A 17,106-nucleotide genomic window follows, 5' to 3' on the forward strand; every position below is an offset into this window, starting at 1 on the left:
ATAATTTGAAATCACGAGGGGTGATTAAAAAACGAGAAACTGTTCCTGAAGCTTTGAGAACCGGAGGACACAGATATGATCCTAAATAGACATTTTTAGGTGGCGAGTGATCACGATCTGGAGTGTGGTGGGGGCAGACGTGGCTGTTCCTACAACACTTGGACTGAAGTGGTTCGGGAAGGCAGTTCACCATTAGCTTCCCCGGGACAATCCGGGATGGGCAATAAATGCTGGCCCAGGAAGCACATCCCATGAGCCAATGAAAAATGAATGATGGCTTTCAAAAGGAAATTGGATAATTCTCTGAAGACGAAAAATCAAATTGCTTGACTACGTGGGGAGGGTGGGGTGTGGCACTGGTTGAGTTGTTGTTGTAGGGAGATGAGACAACCATGATAGGCCGACTAGCATCCTTTAGTGCTGAACCATTCTGTGATCCTGTGTCAATTTCTTTTGAAGGGCTCCAGGCATTGTGTGTGGGAGTCTTTGCAGATGGGTGCTCTTGCCCCAATTTCCATCCATCATTTATTGTCGGACCAACAATGGCAAGTCCCATATATTATCTGCGAAGCTACCTCACACCCTCAGCACATGGTAGATCAGCGAAAGGCTCACTCTGCCAGACACGTGTGTGAGACATTTGAGAGAAAGTTATTATTCCAATATCATTTTTTTTTTAAATTAAGGGAGCGTTCCGAAAGGAAGGCTACATTGTTAATGACGGTGGCCTGAGTTTGTTTTAAATATTTCAAGTTTTATGTGGATGAAAATCTAGAAAGTCGTCTGTTCACAGCATTGACATCTTTAGCGACATCTGTAGAGTCAACATCTGTAGAGTCACCACCATCGGCACCTACGGCAGGATCAATTTCAGACCATTTTACAGCATCAACTATGGACATTACAGTCACCACAGGTGCGTTACTATTTAACGCCAGTAATTTTCAGGGAGTACTGAGAAAAACGTAAACGCATGTGTGGAATATTCAGTGAATATTTAATTGAACGATATTTCCTTAATATGTTGAATATCAAATAATTTTAAATGTTTTTTTTGTAAAATATTTTTATTCTCCATTTTCACATTTTCTTCAGAATTTACACCCCACCAACAAACAGTAAACGGTAACAAATACAAAGTCAATCCCTTTATCAACAACAACGATCACATCCTCCCACCAACCCCCAAACAATGGCCCGCCTGACAATATAAGCATCAAATAAAACAAACCCTCCCACGGTGGGAAAAACAAAGGAAAAAAAAAAGAAAAAGGAATCTGGAATCGCCTATGGTCATCATTGACCTATAGAGTCCCCCCACCCCCCCCCCCCAAAACATTCAATGGCATCCAATCCCCGAAAGAGTACTGCAAATGACACCCATGAATTGTAAACCCCCCCCCTCCCCGGCTCCTCCCTTCCACTTCCTCTTATAAAACTCCTTCCCACAACCTCTGTTCCTTCCCCCCAACTTTCCACCCCGGCTAGACTCACCGGAACCTGTTCTACCAGGCTCCGATGGCCGCAGCCCCTCCCCCCACCTCACTCCCGTTCACTGGCCGGCTTAAACCAGCCAGCGTGGAGGCCCCCGCCCGGGTCTCCTTCCCCCTTGCCCGGTCCCAGGAAAACCAAGAAATCCCCTTGAGCACACAACCCCCGCATACACACCCAAGCCCCAAAGAACCACCATGGCCAGCGAAAGTCCCAACTGTTCCCTTGTCCAAATATATACAACGTTGGCTCATTTAGCACATACACCAGCACGCAGTGAAAAAATACAGTTACATGGGGCTACATCGGTACACGACCATTTCTCAATTCAGTCACAGTCCTTCTGCCTTCGCAAACTCCTCCGTTGCTTCTGCTGTCCCAAAATAAAAATCCTTGGATTTGTAGGTTACCCTCAACCTAACTGGGTATACTATGCCGCACTGCACCTTGCTGATGTACAGTGCCTTCTTCACCCGGCTGAAGGCAGCCCGCCTCCTCGCCAGCTCCACCGTAAAGTCCTGGTGTATGCGTATACCAGCTCCAGCCCACTGCACCACCCGCTTCTGCTTTGCCCAGCACAGGTCCTTCTCCTTTACACTGTACCTACGGAAGCACAGAGTCACTACTCTTGGCGGCTCACTCGCCTTTGGTACAGGCCTCCATGACCGATGAGCCCGAAAATCATTTTAAATGTTAACTGTTTCTTCTAGTATTTAATATAAAAACAAACTTTGTGTTGCCGTGGGTTATTGACCCATGTTTGAATGGCTATAAAATGTGAACTCTGCCTTGATGCATTTTAGAGGGATTGAACCATAGTGGAAAGGGGCTGTTTCACAAGGAGATACACAACAGACAGAGCCTGACAGAAGCAGAGACCTGGGCAATCAGCTGAGACAGATCTGCTCTTGAGAGGGTGCAGAGGCAGTTGACCATAAACGGTCCCAGAGACCAGAGCTGGACGTTAGGATGAATGGTTAAAGCTGCTGGGCTTTCTTTAGAAAGATATTTCAAGGTGGCATATTGAAGATGCTGAGATTATATTTGGGAATTTCCTCGAAACATGTGCTGCTCTGATATCATATTCCTCGGAACTGCTCTTGTTGCATAGGTGAAACTTTGCGAGAGGCAGTCGGTGCATGTGAAAAAACAGTGTTTCCACCAAACTAAAGGCAAAGTTATGGCATGGAATCATAGAATCACTGCAGTGCAGATGGAGGCCATTCGGCCCATCGAGTCATGAAACGGGAGTTGTTGCGGGCGACCCTGGAATGAATGTTCAGGCTGCTGGGTGCACAGGCTGGCTGGGCACAGGTCTTGTATCTGTTGCCGGGCATTGTTTTTAAATGAATTTTAAAATAATAATTTAACAAAAAAACAACATTCACCCCCCTCCCCATACCGTACCCACCCCCATGTCCCTCTCACACCTATGACAACCCCATGCCCCTCTACCCACCCACGTTTCCCCCATACTCCCTACATCAATTTAGTGCCAAACCATGCTCCACCTTACCACCCTTTTCCCTAACCTCATCTGTGCCAACTCATCTAGTATCCTTGGACAGCTTCTTGACAACATTGACACTTCCTGGATAGCTTTGACAGGGGCAGCACGGTAGCATGGTGGTTAGCATAAATGCTTCACAGCTCAGGGGCCCAGGTTCGATTCCCGGCTGGGTCACTGTCTGTGTGGAGTCTGCACGTCCTCCCCGTGTGTGCGTGGGTTTCCTCCGGGTGCTCCGGTTTCCTCCCACAGTCCAAAGATGTGCGGGTGAGGTGGATTGGCCATGATAAATTGCCCTTAGTGTCCTAAAGAATAAGGTTAATGGGGGGGTTGTTGGGTTAAGGGTATGGGGTGAATATGTGGGTTTGAGTGGGGTGATCATTGCTCGGCACAACATCGAGGGCCGAAGGGCCTGTTCTGTGCTGTACTGTTCTAAAAAAATAGCTGGACAGCTCTTTAAGAGTACATTGACAACTGGACAGTTCTTTGACAGCTGAATAGCTCTTTAACAGTTCCCTGACAGCTGGACAGTTCATTGACAGCTTGACAGTTTCAATGAGTTTGTACTTAAAAAGTACACAATCATGTTCACTTTTAACAAACCAGAATTGTGCCTTACCTCTCCCAAAGGTGTCTTTCCAAAGCGTACCACAGCTATCCAAGTGAATCCATCAAGTTCAGACCAGTTCTTACCTGTTCAGATCTGCACACTCCAGGGCTCTCACTTCTGGCCTTCCAAAATCCCACTTCAATGGGGGTAGCTGGTTATCCACAAGTCAAATGTTTGTGAGGGACATAAAAATTGGCTGTAAACGTTTCTATAGGTATGTAAAGAGAAAAAGGTTGGTGAAGACCAATGCCTTCAGACAGAAACAGGGGGATTTATAATGGGGAACAAAGAAATGGCTGACCAACTAAATATGTACCTCGTTGTGCCTTCACAAAGGAGGACACAAATAACGTACCAGAAATGTGGGGGAACACAGGGTTTAGTGAGAGGGAGGAACTGAAGGAAATCAATATTAATAGAGAAATGGTCTGGGGAAATTGATGGGATTGAAGGCCAATAAATCCCTTGGACCTGATCATCTACATTCCTAAGTACTTAAGGAACTAGCTCTAGAAATAGTGGATGTATTGGTTGTCATCTTCCAAGATTCTACAGACTCTGGAACAGTTCCTGAAGATTGGAGGGTAGCTGATGTAACCCCACTATTTAGAAAGAAAGGTCGAGAGAAAACAGGGAATTATAGACCTGTCAACCTGACATTGGTAGTGGAGAAAATTCTACAATCCATTCTCAAAGATTTTATAGCAGAGCACTTAGAAAACAGTGGCAGGATCGGACAGGGTCAATATGGATTTATGAAAGGCAAATCATGCTTGACAAATCTACTGGAAATCTTCAAGGATGTAACTAGTAGAGTTGATGAAGGGGAGCCAGTGGATGTGATCTATTTGGACTTTCAAAAGGCTTTTGGCAAAGCCCCACAAAAGAGATTAGCTCGTAACATTAAAGCACATGGGATTAAGGCTAGTGTATTGAGATAGATAGAAAAATTGATGGCAGACAGGAAACAAAGATCAGGAATAAACAGGTATTTTTCCAAATGACAGGCAGTGACTAGTGGGGTACCGCAGGGATCGGTGCTGGGAGCCCAGCTATTTACAATATATTTTAATGATTTAGATGAGGGAACAAAATGTAATATCTCCAGATTTGCGGATGACACCAAGTTGGGTTGGAGGGTGAGCTGTGAGGAGGATGCAGAGATCCTTCAGTATGATTTGGACAAGTTGAGTGAGTGGGCAAATTAATGGCTAATGCAGGATAATCTGGACAAATGTGAGGTAATCCACTTTGGTAGCAAAAATGGGAAGGCAGATTATTATCTGAATGGCCCTAAACTAGAAGAGGGGAATGTACAACGAGACCTAGGTGTCTTCGTACACCAGTTGCTGAAGGTAAGCATGCAGGTATAACGGGGGTAAAGATGGCAAATGGTATGTTGGCCTTCATAGCGAGAGGATTCGAGTACAGGAGCAGGGGTGTCTTGCTGCAATTATACTGGGCCTTGGTGAGGCCACCCCTGGAATATTATGTGTGGTTTTGGTCTCCTTATCCGAGGAAGGATATTCTTGCTATAGAGAGAATACAGAGAAGGTTTACCAGGCTGAGTCCTGGGATGGCAGGACTGATGTATGAGGAGAGATTGAGTCGGTTCTGATTGTATTCGCTGGAGTTCAGAGGAATGATTCTACAGATCCTGGCCCTTTCCACCGGGAGCAACACAGTAACTGTGATGATGAAAGTTGCACGAAGGATGGCCAGAATGTTAGCTGGCACCTTGGAGTAGAGCCCCAGAGAGAAAGAGGCAGAATAGGCAGGTTGCGGTCATAGGAGATTTGATAATTAGGGGATTGACAGCATCCTCTGCAGCCACAACCAATTTAAAAATTGGGAACATTGTGGCAAAGGTAAAGGATAAGTTGGAGTAGGTAAACCCTGCCCATGGGGTGAGACAAAGGTTAAGCTGGAACAGATCACGTTAATACTCCACAGACCACCTAATAGTGGAAGGGAAGTGGAAAAAGAAATAGGTACAAAAGCTATGAAAGCAGTAATAAAAACATGGAATAATAATTTGAGAGATTTCAACTATTCCCAAATAAACTGATAAGGTAAAGGAATGGAGGAAACGGAATGATGTTTTTCCACGTGTTCATGACTCCTTTCCTACTGAATCCATTAGAAGCCCAAAAAGACTTACACAGAAATTTCAGTGCAGAAGGAGGACATTCAGCCCATCGAGCCTGCATCGGCCCTTGGAAAGACCACTCTACTCAAGCCCGTGCCTCCACCCTATCCTCGTAAACTCAGTAACCCTACCTATCCTTTTGGATGCTGAGGGGCAATTTAGCATGGCCAATCCACCTAACCTGCACATCTTTGGACTGTGGGAGGGAACCGGAGCAGACACTGGGAGAAAGTGCAAACTCTGCACAGTCACCCGAGGTCAGAATTGAACCCAGGTCCCTGGAGCTGTGAGGCAGCAGTGCTAACCACTCTGCTGTCCTTGAGAGATGAACCAGAACAGAAAAGAGAAGGAAGCATAGGGGAACATCTGTCCAACTGCAATCATAACATAATAAAGTCTAAAATAATGATTGAGAAGTTATAAGACAGTGATCAAAGTGATAGATTGAAAAAAAAAGTTAATTTTAAGGTAATGGGAATAGAACCATGGAACATAAACTGGAAGAACATTTTGGCAAGTAGAGAGATAGAGGAGCTGTTAAAAAAAATTATATTTGCAATCTGTAGCGTTTAAAAGAAATGGATTCCTCTTTTTAAAAAGCCAACAAGGACAAACCACAGATGGAGGAAGAGATAAATAGAAAATTGAAACTATGGAAGAAGGAAATCCACTGCATGCACAGGTAATGAAGCAAAGAATGACAAAATGGAATATGCAGTGGTTTGGCAAGCAATTCAAAACGGGCAAAGCAGCACAACCAAACTAAACTGTCAACGAATATAAAAAGAAAAAATAAAGTACTGTACAGACAGATAAATAACAGAATAAGTATAAAGAAAGGGATGTGACTGGTGTTCTCTCTAAATTCTCTTTGTTGCACGCAGCCTATTTATATCAATGCATGACACATTGTTTGCATAGCCACAGATGCACAGAATCTTACAGGCAACATCTTGTGAGCCGTCTTCGCTGTGCCTTCCAGATTGTCGTGCAGCCGTACACAGACCCAGTGTAGCGGGAACGTTGGGTCGAACCACAAAAGTGTACAGGCGATAAACAGTGAATTGGCAGAAATATTGATGGGTTTCTTTGCCTCAGCATTTACCAGGGAGAATAACGAGGTCGACACTAAGTTAGAAGATGAGACCAAAACTGATCCGGAGACAGTTAAGATTGAAAAGGAGGAGATAATTGCTAAACAAATTTTAAAAACTTAGGGAAGACAAAGCAACTTCTCCAAACAGATCACATGTGCACGTATTAAAAGAAGTTAGGGAAGAACTACCAGCGGCAATTTAGCATATATATAACAATTCATTAGAAAAGGTGTTAATGCCAGTGGACTGGCTGATAGAAACCCTATTGCTATATTTTAAAAGGGTGGCAGAAGAAGTTCAGGAAACAGTAGACCTATAAACTACAGAACTGTAAACAGTAGGCTTAATGTCGTTATTGGGAAAGATAATGGAATCTTTACATAACAGAAAAACATCGAGAACCAAAAAATGAACAAAAGCAGAGGCTTCAAAAATGAACCGTATTTAATTCCTTGAAGAAGTAACAGAAAGTTAATAGATAGTATTTGGATCTTCAAAAGGCAATTGATAAGATACCACATAGACTCATTTCATTTTTTTATCAAACAGTTTTATTGAGGTATTTTTCAGCATTGTAAACAGTTACAGTTAACAACACAAAAAAAAGCAAAGAAGGCAAAAATGTGCAAACGTCAACGTAAAAACAATACTTCAAACAACCATACTGCACAAGTCCGCCCCTCTCCCATTGACACTACCCGCTTATTTATCCCTCCTACTCTACTCTAATCTCTCCCCCCACCCCCCTCCACCCCTGCTGACGCTCACTCTCCCGCGAAGAAGTCGATGAATGGGTGCCACCTTCGGGCGAACCCCAATACAGATCCCCTCAAGGCAAACTTAATTTTTTCCATACCCAGGAAACTTGACATGTCCGAAAGCCATAGCTCGGTCTTCGGGGGTTTTCAGTCCCTCCATGCCAGCAGTATTCGTCGCCGGGCTATCAGGGAAGCAAAGGCCAGAACATCGGCTTCTTTCTCACCCTGGACTCCCGGGTCTTCCGAAACCCGAAAAATTGCCACCCCTGTTTTTAGCACCCGGGACATGATTCCCGCAAATCCTTCCCAGTACCCGCTAAGCTTAGGGCATGCCCAAAACATGTGAGCGTGGTTTGCTGGTCCTCCCCCGCATCTACCGCACTTATCCTCTACCCCAAAGAATTTGCTCATCCGAGCTACCGTCATGTGGGCCCGGTGAACGACCTTAAATTGAATCAGGCCGAGCCTGGCACATGTTGCGGTTGAATTTACCCTACTCAGGGCTTCTGCCCACAGCCCGTCCTCCATCTCCCCGCCAAGCTCCTCCTCCCATTTGAGTTTCAGTTCCTCCGTCTGGGACTCTTCCCCCTTCATGAGCACCTTATAAATTTCTGAGACTCTACCCTCTCCTCCTACTCCTCTAGAGTCTGAAATAATCTGACACTACCCTGTTCGTCCTAACGCTAGCTTTTGGGGCCTGGTACAGTAGTCTGAACCAATTCACCAGTCCCTCCCCAAACCCAAACCGTCCGAGCACCTCCCACAGATAGCCCCACTCCATCCGATCGAAGGCCTTCTCAGCGTCCATCGCCACCACTACCTCCTCCTCCTTGCCCGTCGGGGGCATCATGATCACATTAAGCAATCTTCTCAAGTTACACATAGACTCATTTCTAAGATCAGAAATGTGCAGTCAGGGGACAGGTGGCTGAATGGATAGTATTTTTTTAAGAAGTTAGAGAGCCCAATTCTTTTTTTCCAATTAAGGGGCAATTTAGCATGGCCAATCCACCTAGCCTGCACATCTTTGGGTTGTGGGGGCGAGACCCACGCAGACACGGGGAGAATGTGTAAGCTCCACACGGACAGTGACCCGGGGTCAGGATCGAACCCGGATCCTCAGTGCCTTGAGTAAAGAATGGATAGTAAGTGGGTCACAAAATAGAGACGAGGTGTTAGGAACTGTACTCAATGTGCTAAGAGGTCCTCTACAGGAATCGATGTTAGGACCACTGTTGTTAAAAGCTTACATTAACAGTATTGGCTTGGAAATTGGAAGTACAATTTCTAAATTTGCCGTGACAGCTTATTGAAAGATACAGTTAATACAATGGAAAATGATTACAAAGCACAGAAAAACATTAATAAATTTGCAGAATGGGTGTTTGATTTACAAATTATTTTAATGTAAGTCTGAGGTGATGCATTTTGGAAGGAAGAACATGCAGGGCAACCATTATTCGGACAATAAGAGATTAAATGGATTAGAAACATCCAAGGCACGTAACCATTAAAAGCAGAAACAAAGAATAATAAGGCCATAAAATGCTAACCCTGGACGTGATTCTCCGGTCACCGATGCCAAAATCGCGTTCGGTGATTGGCCGGAGAATCAACGTTTGCGCCGAATTCGGGGACGGCACCGCTTTCGCGATGTTCTGCCCCCCTCCAAAGTGACGTACTCTCGGAGTATGCCAGCTGCCATATTGACGGCCTCAGGAGATCGCCTCAGCCCCCCCATGCTCCGCCCCTGACAGGCCAAGTTCCTGATGGTGTGGGTCTCTCACGCTATTATTTGTCGGGAACTCGGTGTGGCGGCTGCGGACTCAGACCAGCGACACCACAGTCGGGGGAGAGCCGATCCGCGGACAGGGGGGACTTTGGCACGGGCTGGGAGCACTGTTGGGGGGTGGTCTGGGGGTCACGAACTGGCCAAAAGGGGGGCACTATTTGGCAGGCCGGCTCTGCAGGTGGCCGCCGCCATGTTGCACGGCGCAGCCTCGAACCCGGCAATTCTCCGGCCGTATCGGTAGCTAGACCTGGGTGCTCTACGCTGCCTGCCTGCTAGCCCCCCACCAGACAGAGGATCGATGGCCGTTTTGCGCCGAATTTTCAGTCGTAAAATGCTACCGTTCCCACTCCGGCGTCAGGGCATAGCCTGAAAATCGGAGAATCCCGCCCCTTATCATTGGGGTTGATTTCTGGGGGAATACGATCGAAGGGAAGTAATTGTCAAACTTGTCCAGAATCTTGGTCAGGCCACATTTGGATGTGTCCAACAACAGGACTTTTCGGCCATGGAAGGAGTGTTCAACACTATTCAAAGGGCTAACAATCATCTCGGAAACCCTTCCGCCACTTCCCTCACTATTCCCCCAAAGGGTAAAAACAGTAAATAGGTGTGAAGATACACTGACACCAACAGCCAGATTTGGAGTACTGTGCACTGTACTGGTCTCCATTTATAAAAAGATGTAGATAAAGACTTAGAGGCATGGGTGAAGTTGTCAAAAAAATCCAAGGTAGATACCAGAACTGAGAGGTTCTAAGTAGCAGCAAAGCCTGATTAGAATGAGGTTCCTTTCTTGGAAAAGTACAAGATAGAGGTCTTTAAAGTAATGCAAGTATTATGTCGGGAAGACATGGAGAAAATGTTTCCTCGTGTAGGGAAACCAGGCCATAAAAATAGGCTATTGGCTAATAAAACCTGTAGGAAATTCAGGAGAAATGTATTTACTCAAAGAGTAGTAAGAATATAGAACTAACTACTGCACAGATTTTTTATCATAGAATTTACAGTGCAGAAGGAGGCCATTCAGCCCATCAGGTCTGCACCGGCTCTTGGAAAGAGCACCCTACCCAAGATCAACACCTCCACCCTATCCCCTTAACCCAGTAACCCCACCCAACACATTTTGGACACTAAGGGCAATTTATCATGGCCAATCCACCTAACCTGCATCTTTGGACTGTGGGAGGAAACCGGAGCACCCGGAGGAAACCCACGCACACACGGGGAGGATGTGTAGACTCCGCACAGATAGTGACCCAATCCGGAATCGAACCTGGGACCCTGGAGCTGTGAAGCAATTGTGCTATCCACAATGCTACCGTGCTGCCCTGAAGCAGTTAGAATAGATGCAGTTACGGTGCAACTAGGTAAGCACAGAATGAAGAAATAAATAAAATGACATGATGATATGGTTAGATGAAATGAAATGAAAATCGCGTATTGTCACAAGTAGGCTTCAAATGAAGTTGCTGTGAACAGCCCCTAGTCGCCACATTCCGGCGCCTATTCGGGGAGGCTGATACGGGAAATGAACCCGCGCTGCAGGCCTGCCTTGGTCTGCTTTAAAAGCCAGCGATTGAGCCCTGTGCTAAACCAGCCCCACCAGATGATGAGGGGTGGGAGGAGTTCTATGTGAAATATAAACATTGATATGGCCCAGTTAGATCTCATGGACTATTTTAGAAAGAACAAAGAACAATACAGCACAGGAACAGGCCCTTCGGCCCTCCAAGCCTGTACCGGTCATGGTCCCACCCTTGGTCTAAAACCCTCAGCACTTCCTTGTGCCGTATCCCTCTGTATCCATCCTATCCATGTGTTTGTCAAGATGCCTTTTGAACGCCGTTACTGCATCTGTTTCCACAACCTCCCCTGGCATTCCAGTCACTCATCACCCTCTGTGTAAAAACACTTGCCTCGCACATCTCTAAACTTTGTCCCATGGACCTTAAACCTATGTCCCCTGGTGACTGACCCCTCCACCCTGGGAAAGAGTGCCCGCCCATCCACTCTACCCATGCCCCTCATAATCTTGTAGACCTCTTCCAGGTCACCCTTCAACCTCCGTCGTTCTATTCAGCCTCCCCACGTAGCTAACACCCTCCAGACCAGGTAACATCCTGGCAAACCTCCTCTGCACCCTATCCAAAGCCTCCGCATCTTTCTGGCAGTGTGGCGACCAGAATTATGTGCAATAATTACGTAGGTGTTTTAAAAACATGCCCGGAATCTTTTGCACATTATTGCACTGTGCGTTCTGTGCCAATCCCACCCGTCAGGACTTCCTCTTCCTCAAGTGAGCACAAGCATGAAAACGCCATGGTAATTCATCAGAATCGGCCCAGGGTCATGCATTGCCTGACCTTGTCGAATAGGAAGGGTCATCCTGTGCAGAGTTCCATCTTATAGGCAAAGGCCTTCCTTAAAGCAGCAGCCTGAGCTCACTGTAAATATTTTGTACTTTATTACGCAACGGAAACTCTAGGAAGCCATTTATCATCAGCAATGACAACATTAACTGTACCGATAGAGTCAACAACCCTGACTGCTACACCAACGTCAGTTTCAGGCTGCAATCAAACGTCTTCCAGCCCTCCAGGCAATACAGCCACCTCAGGTTGGTTCCTCAATAGGGCCTGCACAGCCCAGCAAATGAAATGTTGTTGAAGATTTCATGGAAGTTGTGTAAATATCAGTTTATCTTAAATATTGCCCATTATATTAATTAAAACGTAGGACTGGGACCCTTAGCTACAGCATGGACAGCAGTAAGGCCTTCAACGCCAAGTGCCTCGACAGCTGAAACAGAATTTGAAGCAACAGTACCCTCAGCCACCACTCTGAAAGCAGCAGCTGAAACCACAGTCACTAACAGTATTCACGGTACTACAGGTCAGTAGACTTTCAGAGCGTGTGAGACATGTCATGCTTCTTATGATAGTCTTGGCTGTGCTCGGATTGGCAGTCGTAATCCCATTGCTCGGTAGCATAGTGGTTAGCACAGTTGCTTCACAGCTCCAGGGTCCCAGGTTCGATTCCCGGCTGGGGTCACTGTCTGTGTGGAGTCTGCACGTCCTCCCCGTGTCTGCGTGGGTTTCCTCCGGGTGCTCCGGTTTCCTCCCGCGGTCCAAAGATGTGCGGGTCAGGTGGATTGGCCATGCTAAATTGCCCTTAGTGTCCAAAAAAGTTAATTGGGGTTACTCGGTTAAGGGGAGGGGGTGGAGGAGGTGTGTCCTTGAGTGGGGTGCTCTTTCCAAGGGCCGGTGCAGACTCGAAGGGCTGAATGGCCTCCTTCTGCACTGTAAATTCTATGATTCTTTATCCGATCATTTTGATGGATTAACGTCAACATCACAGTTGGTAAAGCTAGACTGCCAAACCTTACTACCTGCCACCACATTGTAACACAGACAACGCTGGAGCTCAATAAGAAGCCCCGCTCCTCTTCCAGACGCACAGTATTTGTAACAGCGTAAATTTAAGCTAGCCTGTTGCTCATGTCACGCCACCAAAATACGTTTCTAATTTCTGCAAGAGCTAGCTAATTGTAAACGTTCTCCATCTTATATTAACGCCAACTTAGGAACGGAGCCAGTGACAACCAGGAGAGCAGTGACAGAAAGGACAGTAAAACCAACTACAGCATCAGAAACTGCTTCTGACGTTACCGTCACTCTTGGCACCTCAGGTCAGGTAGAACCGTAACTTTTTTCTCTGAGCTTGTTACTTGGACTTTTGGAAGTGTAATGAGTACCGTAATTTCAGGATTGTAACTTATTCCACAACTTGCTATGGCTGGGTTCAGTGTTTTCGCTACTTCCCTGAGGAAGCTACTGGTGCTCCAGTTAATCTTGGTGCCCTGAACAAGGGAATGGGAAAGATAATTAGCCAGGTCACCCACTCAAAGTCCTGGTAATTCCTGGTGCAAAGGTATCCATGGACACCACGTGAGATGATCAGACAAGGCTTTAGTGCCCCCGTCATCACCACATTCAAATATGTTTTCAATTATAATTGTCTGGGTTCATTCATTCCTTCTAGATTTGGCTTATCCAATGCATTTCTGGCTGGTCTCCCATATTAATAAGAAGAAGAATCTTTATTGCCCCCCCCCACAATGGACCTTGTGAGGTGTTGCGAGCCGCATAGATCCTGGGATCAGGTCTCCCGGCTTTTATCAGTCACACTGCACCGGCCTAGTTGCTTTTTGGTGCAGCGTGGCCATCAAATGGCGTCCACGATGTCTGTTTAACAATGCCTTCACATCCTTCCGTAGAACAGAACAGGAGGGGATACTCTAGCTGAGGCTAGAGCAGTGTTTGATACAAGTTTAATATAATGTGCCTTGCTTCTGTACACTATGACCCGATTGATAAAGCTCTGAATGCTTTATTGACCGTACTCACAACCTGTCCTGCCACATGCAGTGATTTAAGTACACACTCACCCAGATTCCTCTGCTCCTGCACCCCCTTTAGAGTCGAATGCCCTTATTTGTCTCCACGTTCATCCCACCAAAATGAAACATTTTGCACTTCTCTGCATTAAATTTCACTTGCCACTTGTCTGCTCATTCCATCAGCGTGTCTTTGTCCATTTGAAATGCTACACTGTACTCCCTGCAGTTCACAATAATTCCAAGTTTTGTAACATTCACAAAGTTTGAAATTGTGCACTGTATGCCAAAGTTTAGGTTAAAATAGAAATGTTCGGGGCCGCTGGGGAACTCCACTATAAACCTTCTTCCAGCCAGAAAATCATTCATTTGCTACTACTCTTGTTTCCTGTCACTCAGCCAATGTTTATTTCAGAAATGCTGTCAGACCTGTTGAGATTGTCCAGCATTTTCTGTTTTTGTTTCAGATTCCAGCACCTGCAGTAATTTGATTTTATCTTATGGTCGACCCATGTTGCTACTGTCCCTTTTATTTCACGAGCTATAACTTTGCTCACAAGACTGCAGGATGGCACTGTATCAAATGCCTTTTGAAAGTCCACATTAACAGTATTGCACTTATCAAAAAATTCCAGCAAGTCAGTTAAACAAATCTCTGCTGACTTTTCCATATTTTTCAACCCATATTTGCCGGAGTGACTATTAATTTTGTCCCAGATCATCGTGTCTGACAGCTTCCCCACCACCAAAGTTAAATGGCCTGGTCTGTATTTGCTGGGTTTATCTTTACACCTTTTTGAAGAAGGGCTTAACATTTACAATCTTCCAGTCCTCTGAGTCAATGTCTCCACAATTTCCACTCTTAATTCACGATCGTGGCACGCATCTCATCTTCTCCTGGTACTTTATCAATTTTAAGTACACACAGCCTATCCATTACCTCCTCCTTACCAATTTTAAATCCCTCGATTGTCTGAATTACCTTCTCTTTCATCACGACCTGGGCAGCATCTTCTTCCTTGGTAAAGATAGTTGAAAACATCCATTTTATACCTCAGCCATGCCATCTGCCTCCGTGCGTATTGTGGTAAACCACTGTTACACCTGTATTAGGTGATGTAAGATAGGACCTGTACTACAGGTTCGCCGGTAGCCCCTGCCTGCTGGCTCCGCCCAGTAGGAGGAGTATAAATATGCGTGACCTCTATTCAGCAGCCATTTCGCCAGCTGCTGTGGGAGGCCACCCATCTTGCTGCAATAAAGCCACAGTTGTATCCAACCTTAGTCTTTGTACAATTGATCGTGCACGATGTGGTTTGATTTGGAGTCCATCTTTTAGAAAATCTTACTGCAATAAATTGATGCACGATCAATTGTAGCTTGGTGACAGACTCCAGAATGGCCGCAATTAAAGACTCTGGAGTGGCAACTGTGCACGAGGAAGACTATGATTGTCTATCCGCCTTTTATGAGCAACCAGCAGCAGACTATGAAAGTCTACCCAGCTCATGGAACCTACAAGAAGACATTGAATGTCTACCCACTGTGTGGAAAAACAGTGACACAGTGATCACACTCGACATACACAGTGTGCAGGATCACAACGAGACTGACAGATCTCAGCTCATCTGTACAGAAGCACATAGTAGGTCTACTCTTGGGTCCAGTGAGACCACGTCAATTGAAATCTTGAAGATTTTGACTCCAGAAGAGGAGCACCAAGAAACCAAAGGTGATTCAAATGAACCGGAAATAACTCCTGAAGAGGAGCATAAAGAGATCACAGATGATTCAAATGTATCGGAAATGTTTACAGAAGAGTAACACCAGGGAAGCTAAGATGAGCAATCAAATCCACCACAAATGACTGATGTCACCAACATCAATGCAACATCAGATCATTCTCACAATTCTCAAGAAAAAAGGCTCAACGAAACGTCGGCTACCAAAAACGGCACTGACACAAACACCTTTGAGTATGACTCGAATAATACACACGGTACAGTGAGTGAGCAAAATTGTAACAACAACAACAAGAACAACAACGATATCAACAAAGACAGAAGCCGCAAAAGCAACAGCAATGAAACAATGACCTGTACATCATGTCACAACTCCACACATAAAGGACACAGTTCAAAACAGTGGTAAGACGACAAACATTCCATTCCATGACAACAAATCTCTCGATTTCATATCTGCACCACAGCAAGCAACCAAGCCAGCTTTCAAGAACGAGGGCGCACGGAGTCAATACCGCAAGTGCAAAAAAAAAGTCCTGGGCAGACAACAAGCTGCTTCAACCATTCGAACACCTTATGATGACTTGCTGGTCACTTCCACACATGAACACTGATGATGTTCACAACAAAATAACGACATCAACATTGCCACCTCGACGACAGAAGTAGAAAGCAACCCAACTGATCAAATTCATAAAGTTTGGACTCACAAATTTTATTGTTAAGATTTGACTCTTTAAACATTAATTGGCTTTGAACAGTCCTCATTATCATCACAGATTGTACACAGCCTTATTTGGCTTACCTGTCTCCAGTTAACTGCATTCATTATGTTTGTTCAATTTTCTTTACAACATACAGAAAATATGTACCACAATAAAGAGGGGGGGGGGGGATGTAGTGGTTTCTGTATGTGCATGTACACAAGGGGTTAATGAGTAATCAGTAGCACCATGTGATCACTAGAGGGCCGGACCACAGCCACATTGGCAGCCACATTGGGTCTTCGCCAGTCTCTCTCTTGGGTGCACTGTGATCAGGGCAATATCAGAATAGTTCAGATAGTTAGTGGAGTTACGTATAGTCACTGTTGTTAGATCTTGGTAACCTTATCACTCGTATCAAAATTAAAGTAAAAAAGTCATGTACTTGTTGTTATAGTTACTCAATAAAACGTTGTTGTTACTGGACGAATTTGAGTCTTCTTCATCGAGATTCAAAAGACCTCACCATCAACCAAGGATTGAGTAGTACGAGTTACCTACCACACAGGTAACAAGACAAACACTGCAATGAAGTTACTGGGAAAAGCCCCTAGTCGCCACATTCCGACGCCTGTTCGGGTACACGGAGGGAGAGTTCAGCATCTCCAATTTAACTAACAGCACGTCTTTCAGGACTTGTGGCTAAAATCTGAATCCAAGCTGAATCAATGACAGTAATGGCAGTGAAAATGAAAACTTCGTCAAGCTCAGATGTAGCACCGCCTGTAATCTTATTTTAACTTAAAAATAGTGGGAGGAATTTTCACCTGCCTAATGCCCTGGAAAGCAGGGAAACTTGC

The 17,106-nt window shown here is 45.4% G+C and overlaps 1 protein-coding gene across 4 annotated transcripts in view; it reads left to right on the forward strand.

The window, feature by feature from the left end:
• The window catches only part of LOC119973541 (interleukin-15 receptor subunit alpha-like), a 67,364-nt gene that overhangs the window by 38,078 nt on the left and 12,180 nt on the right, over positions 1–17,106 (forward strand). The window contains exons 3-6 of one of the 4 annotated variants that reach the window (XM_038811826.1): positions 794–916; positions 11,890–12,021; positions 12,141–12,296; positions 12,988–13,092. In XM_038811826.1, the coding sequence (XP_038667754.1) occupies positions 794–916; positions 11,890–12,021; positions 12,141–12,296; positions 12,988–13,092 (516 nt within the window). The remainder of the gene's footprint in view (positions 1–793; positions 917–11,889; positions 12,022–12,140; positions 12,297–12,987; positions 13,093–17,106) is intronic. The other 3 variants (XM_038811827.1, XM_038811828.1, XM_038811830.1) reach the window with 3 other exon arrangements.

This window comes from Scyliorhinus canicula, chromosome 11 (assembly GCF_902713615.1).
Source record: "Scyliorhinus canicula chromosome 11, sScyCan1.1, whole genome shotgun sequence".
In the NCBI taxonomy this organism is placed as follows: Eukaryota; Metazoa; Chordata; class Chondrichthyes; order Carcharhiniformes; family Scyliorhinidae; genus Scyliorhinus; species Scyliorhinus canicula.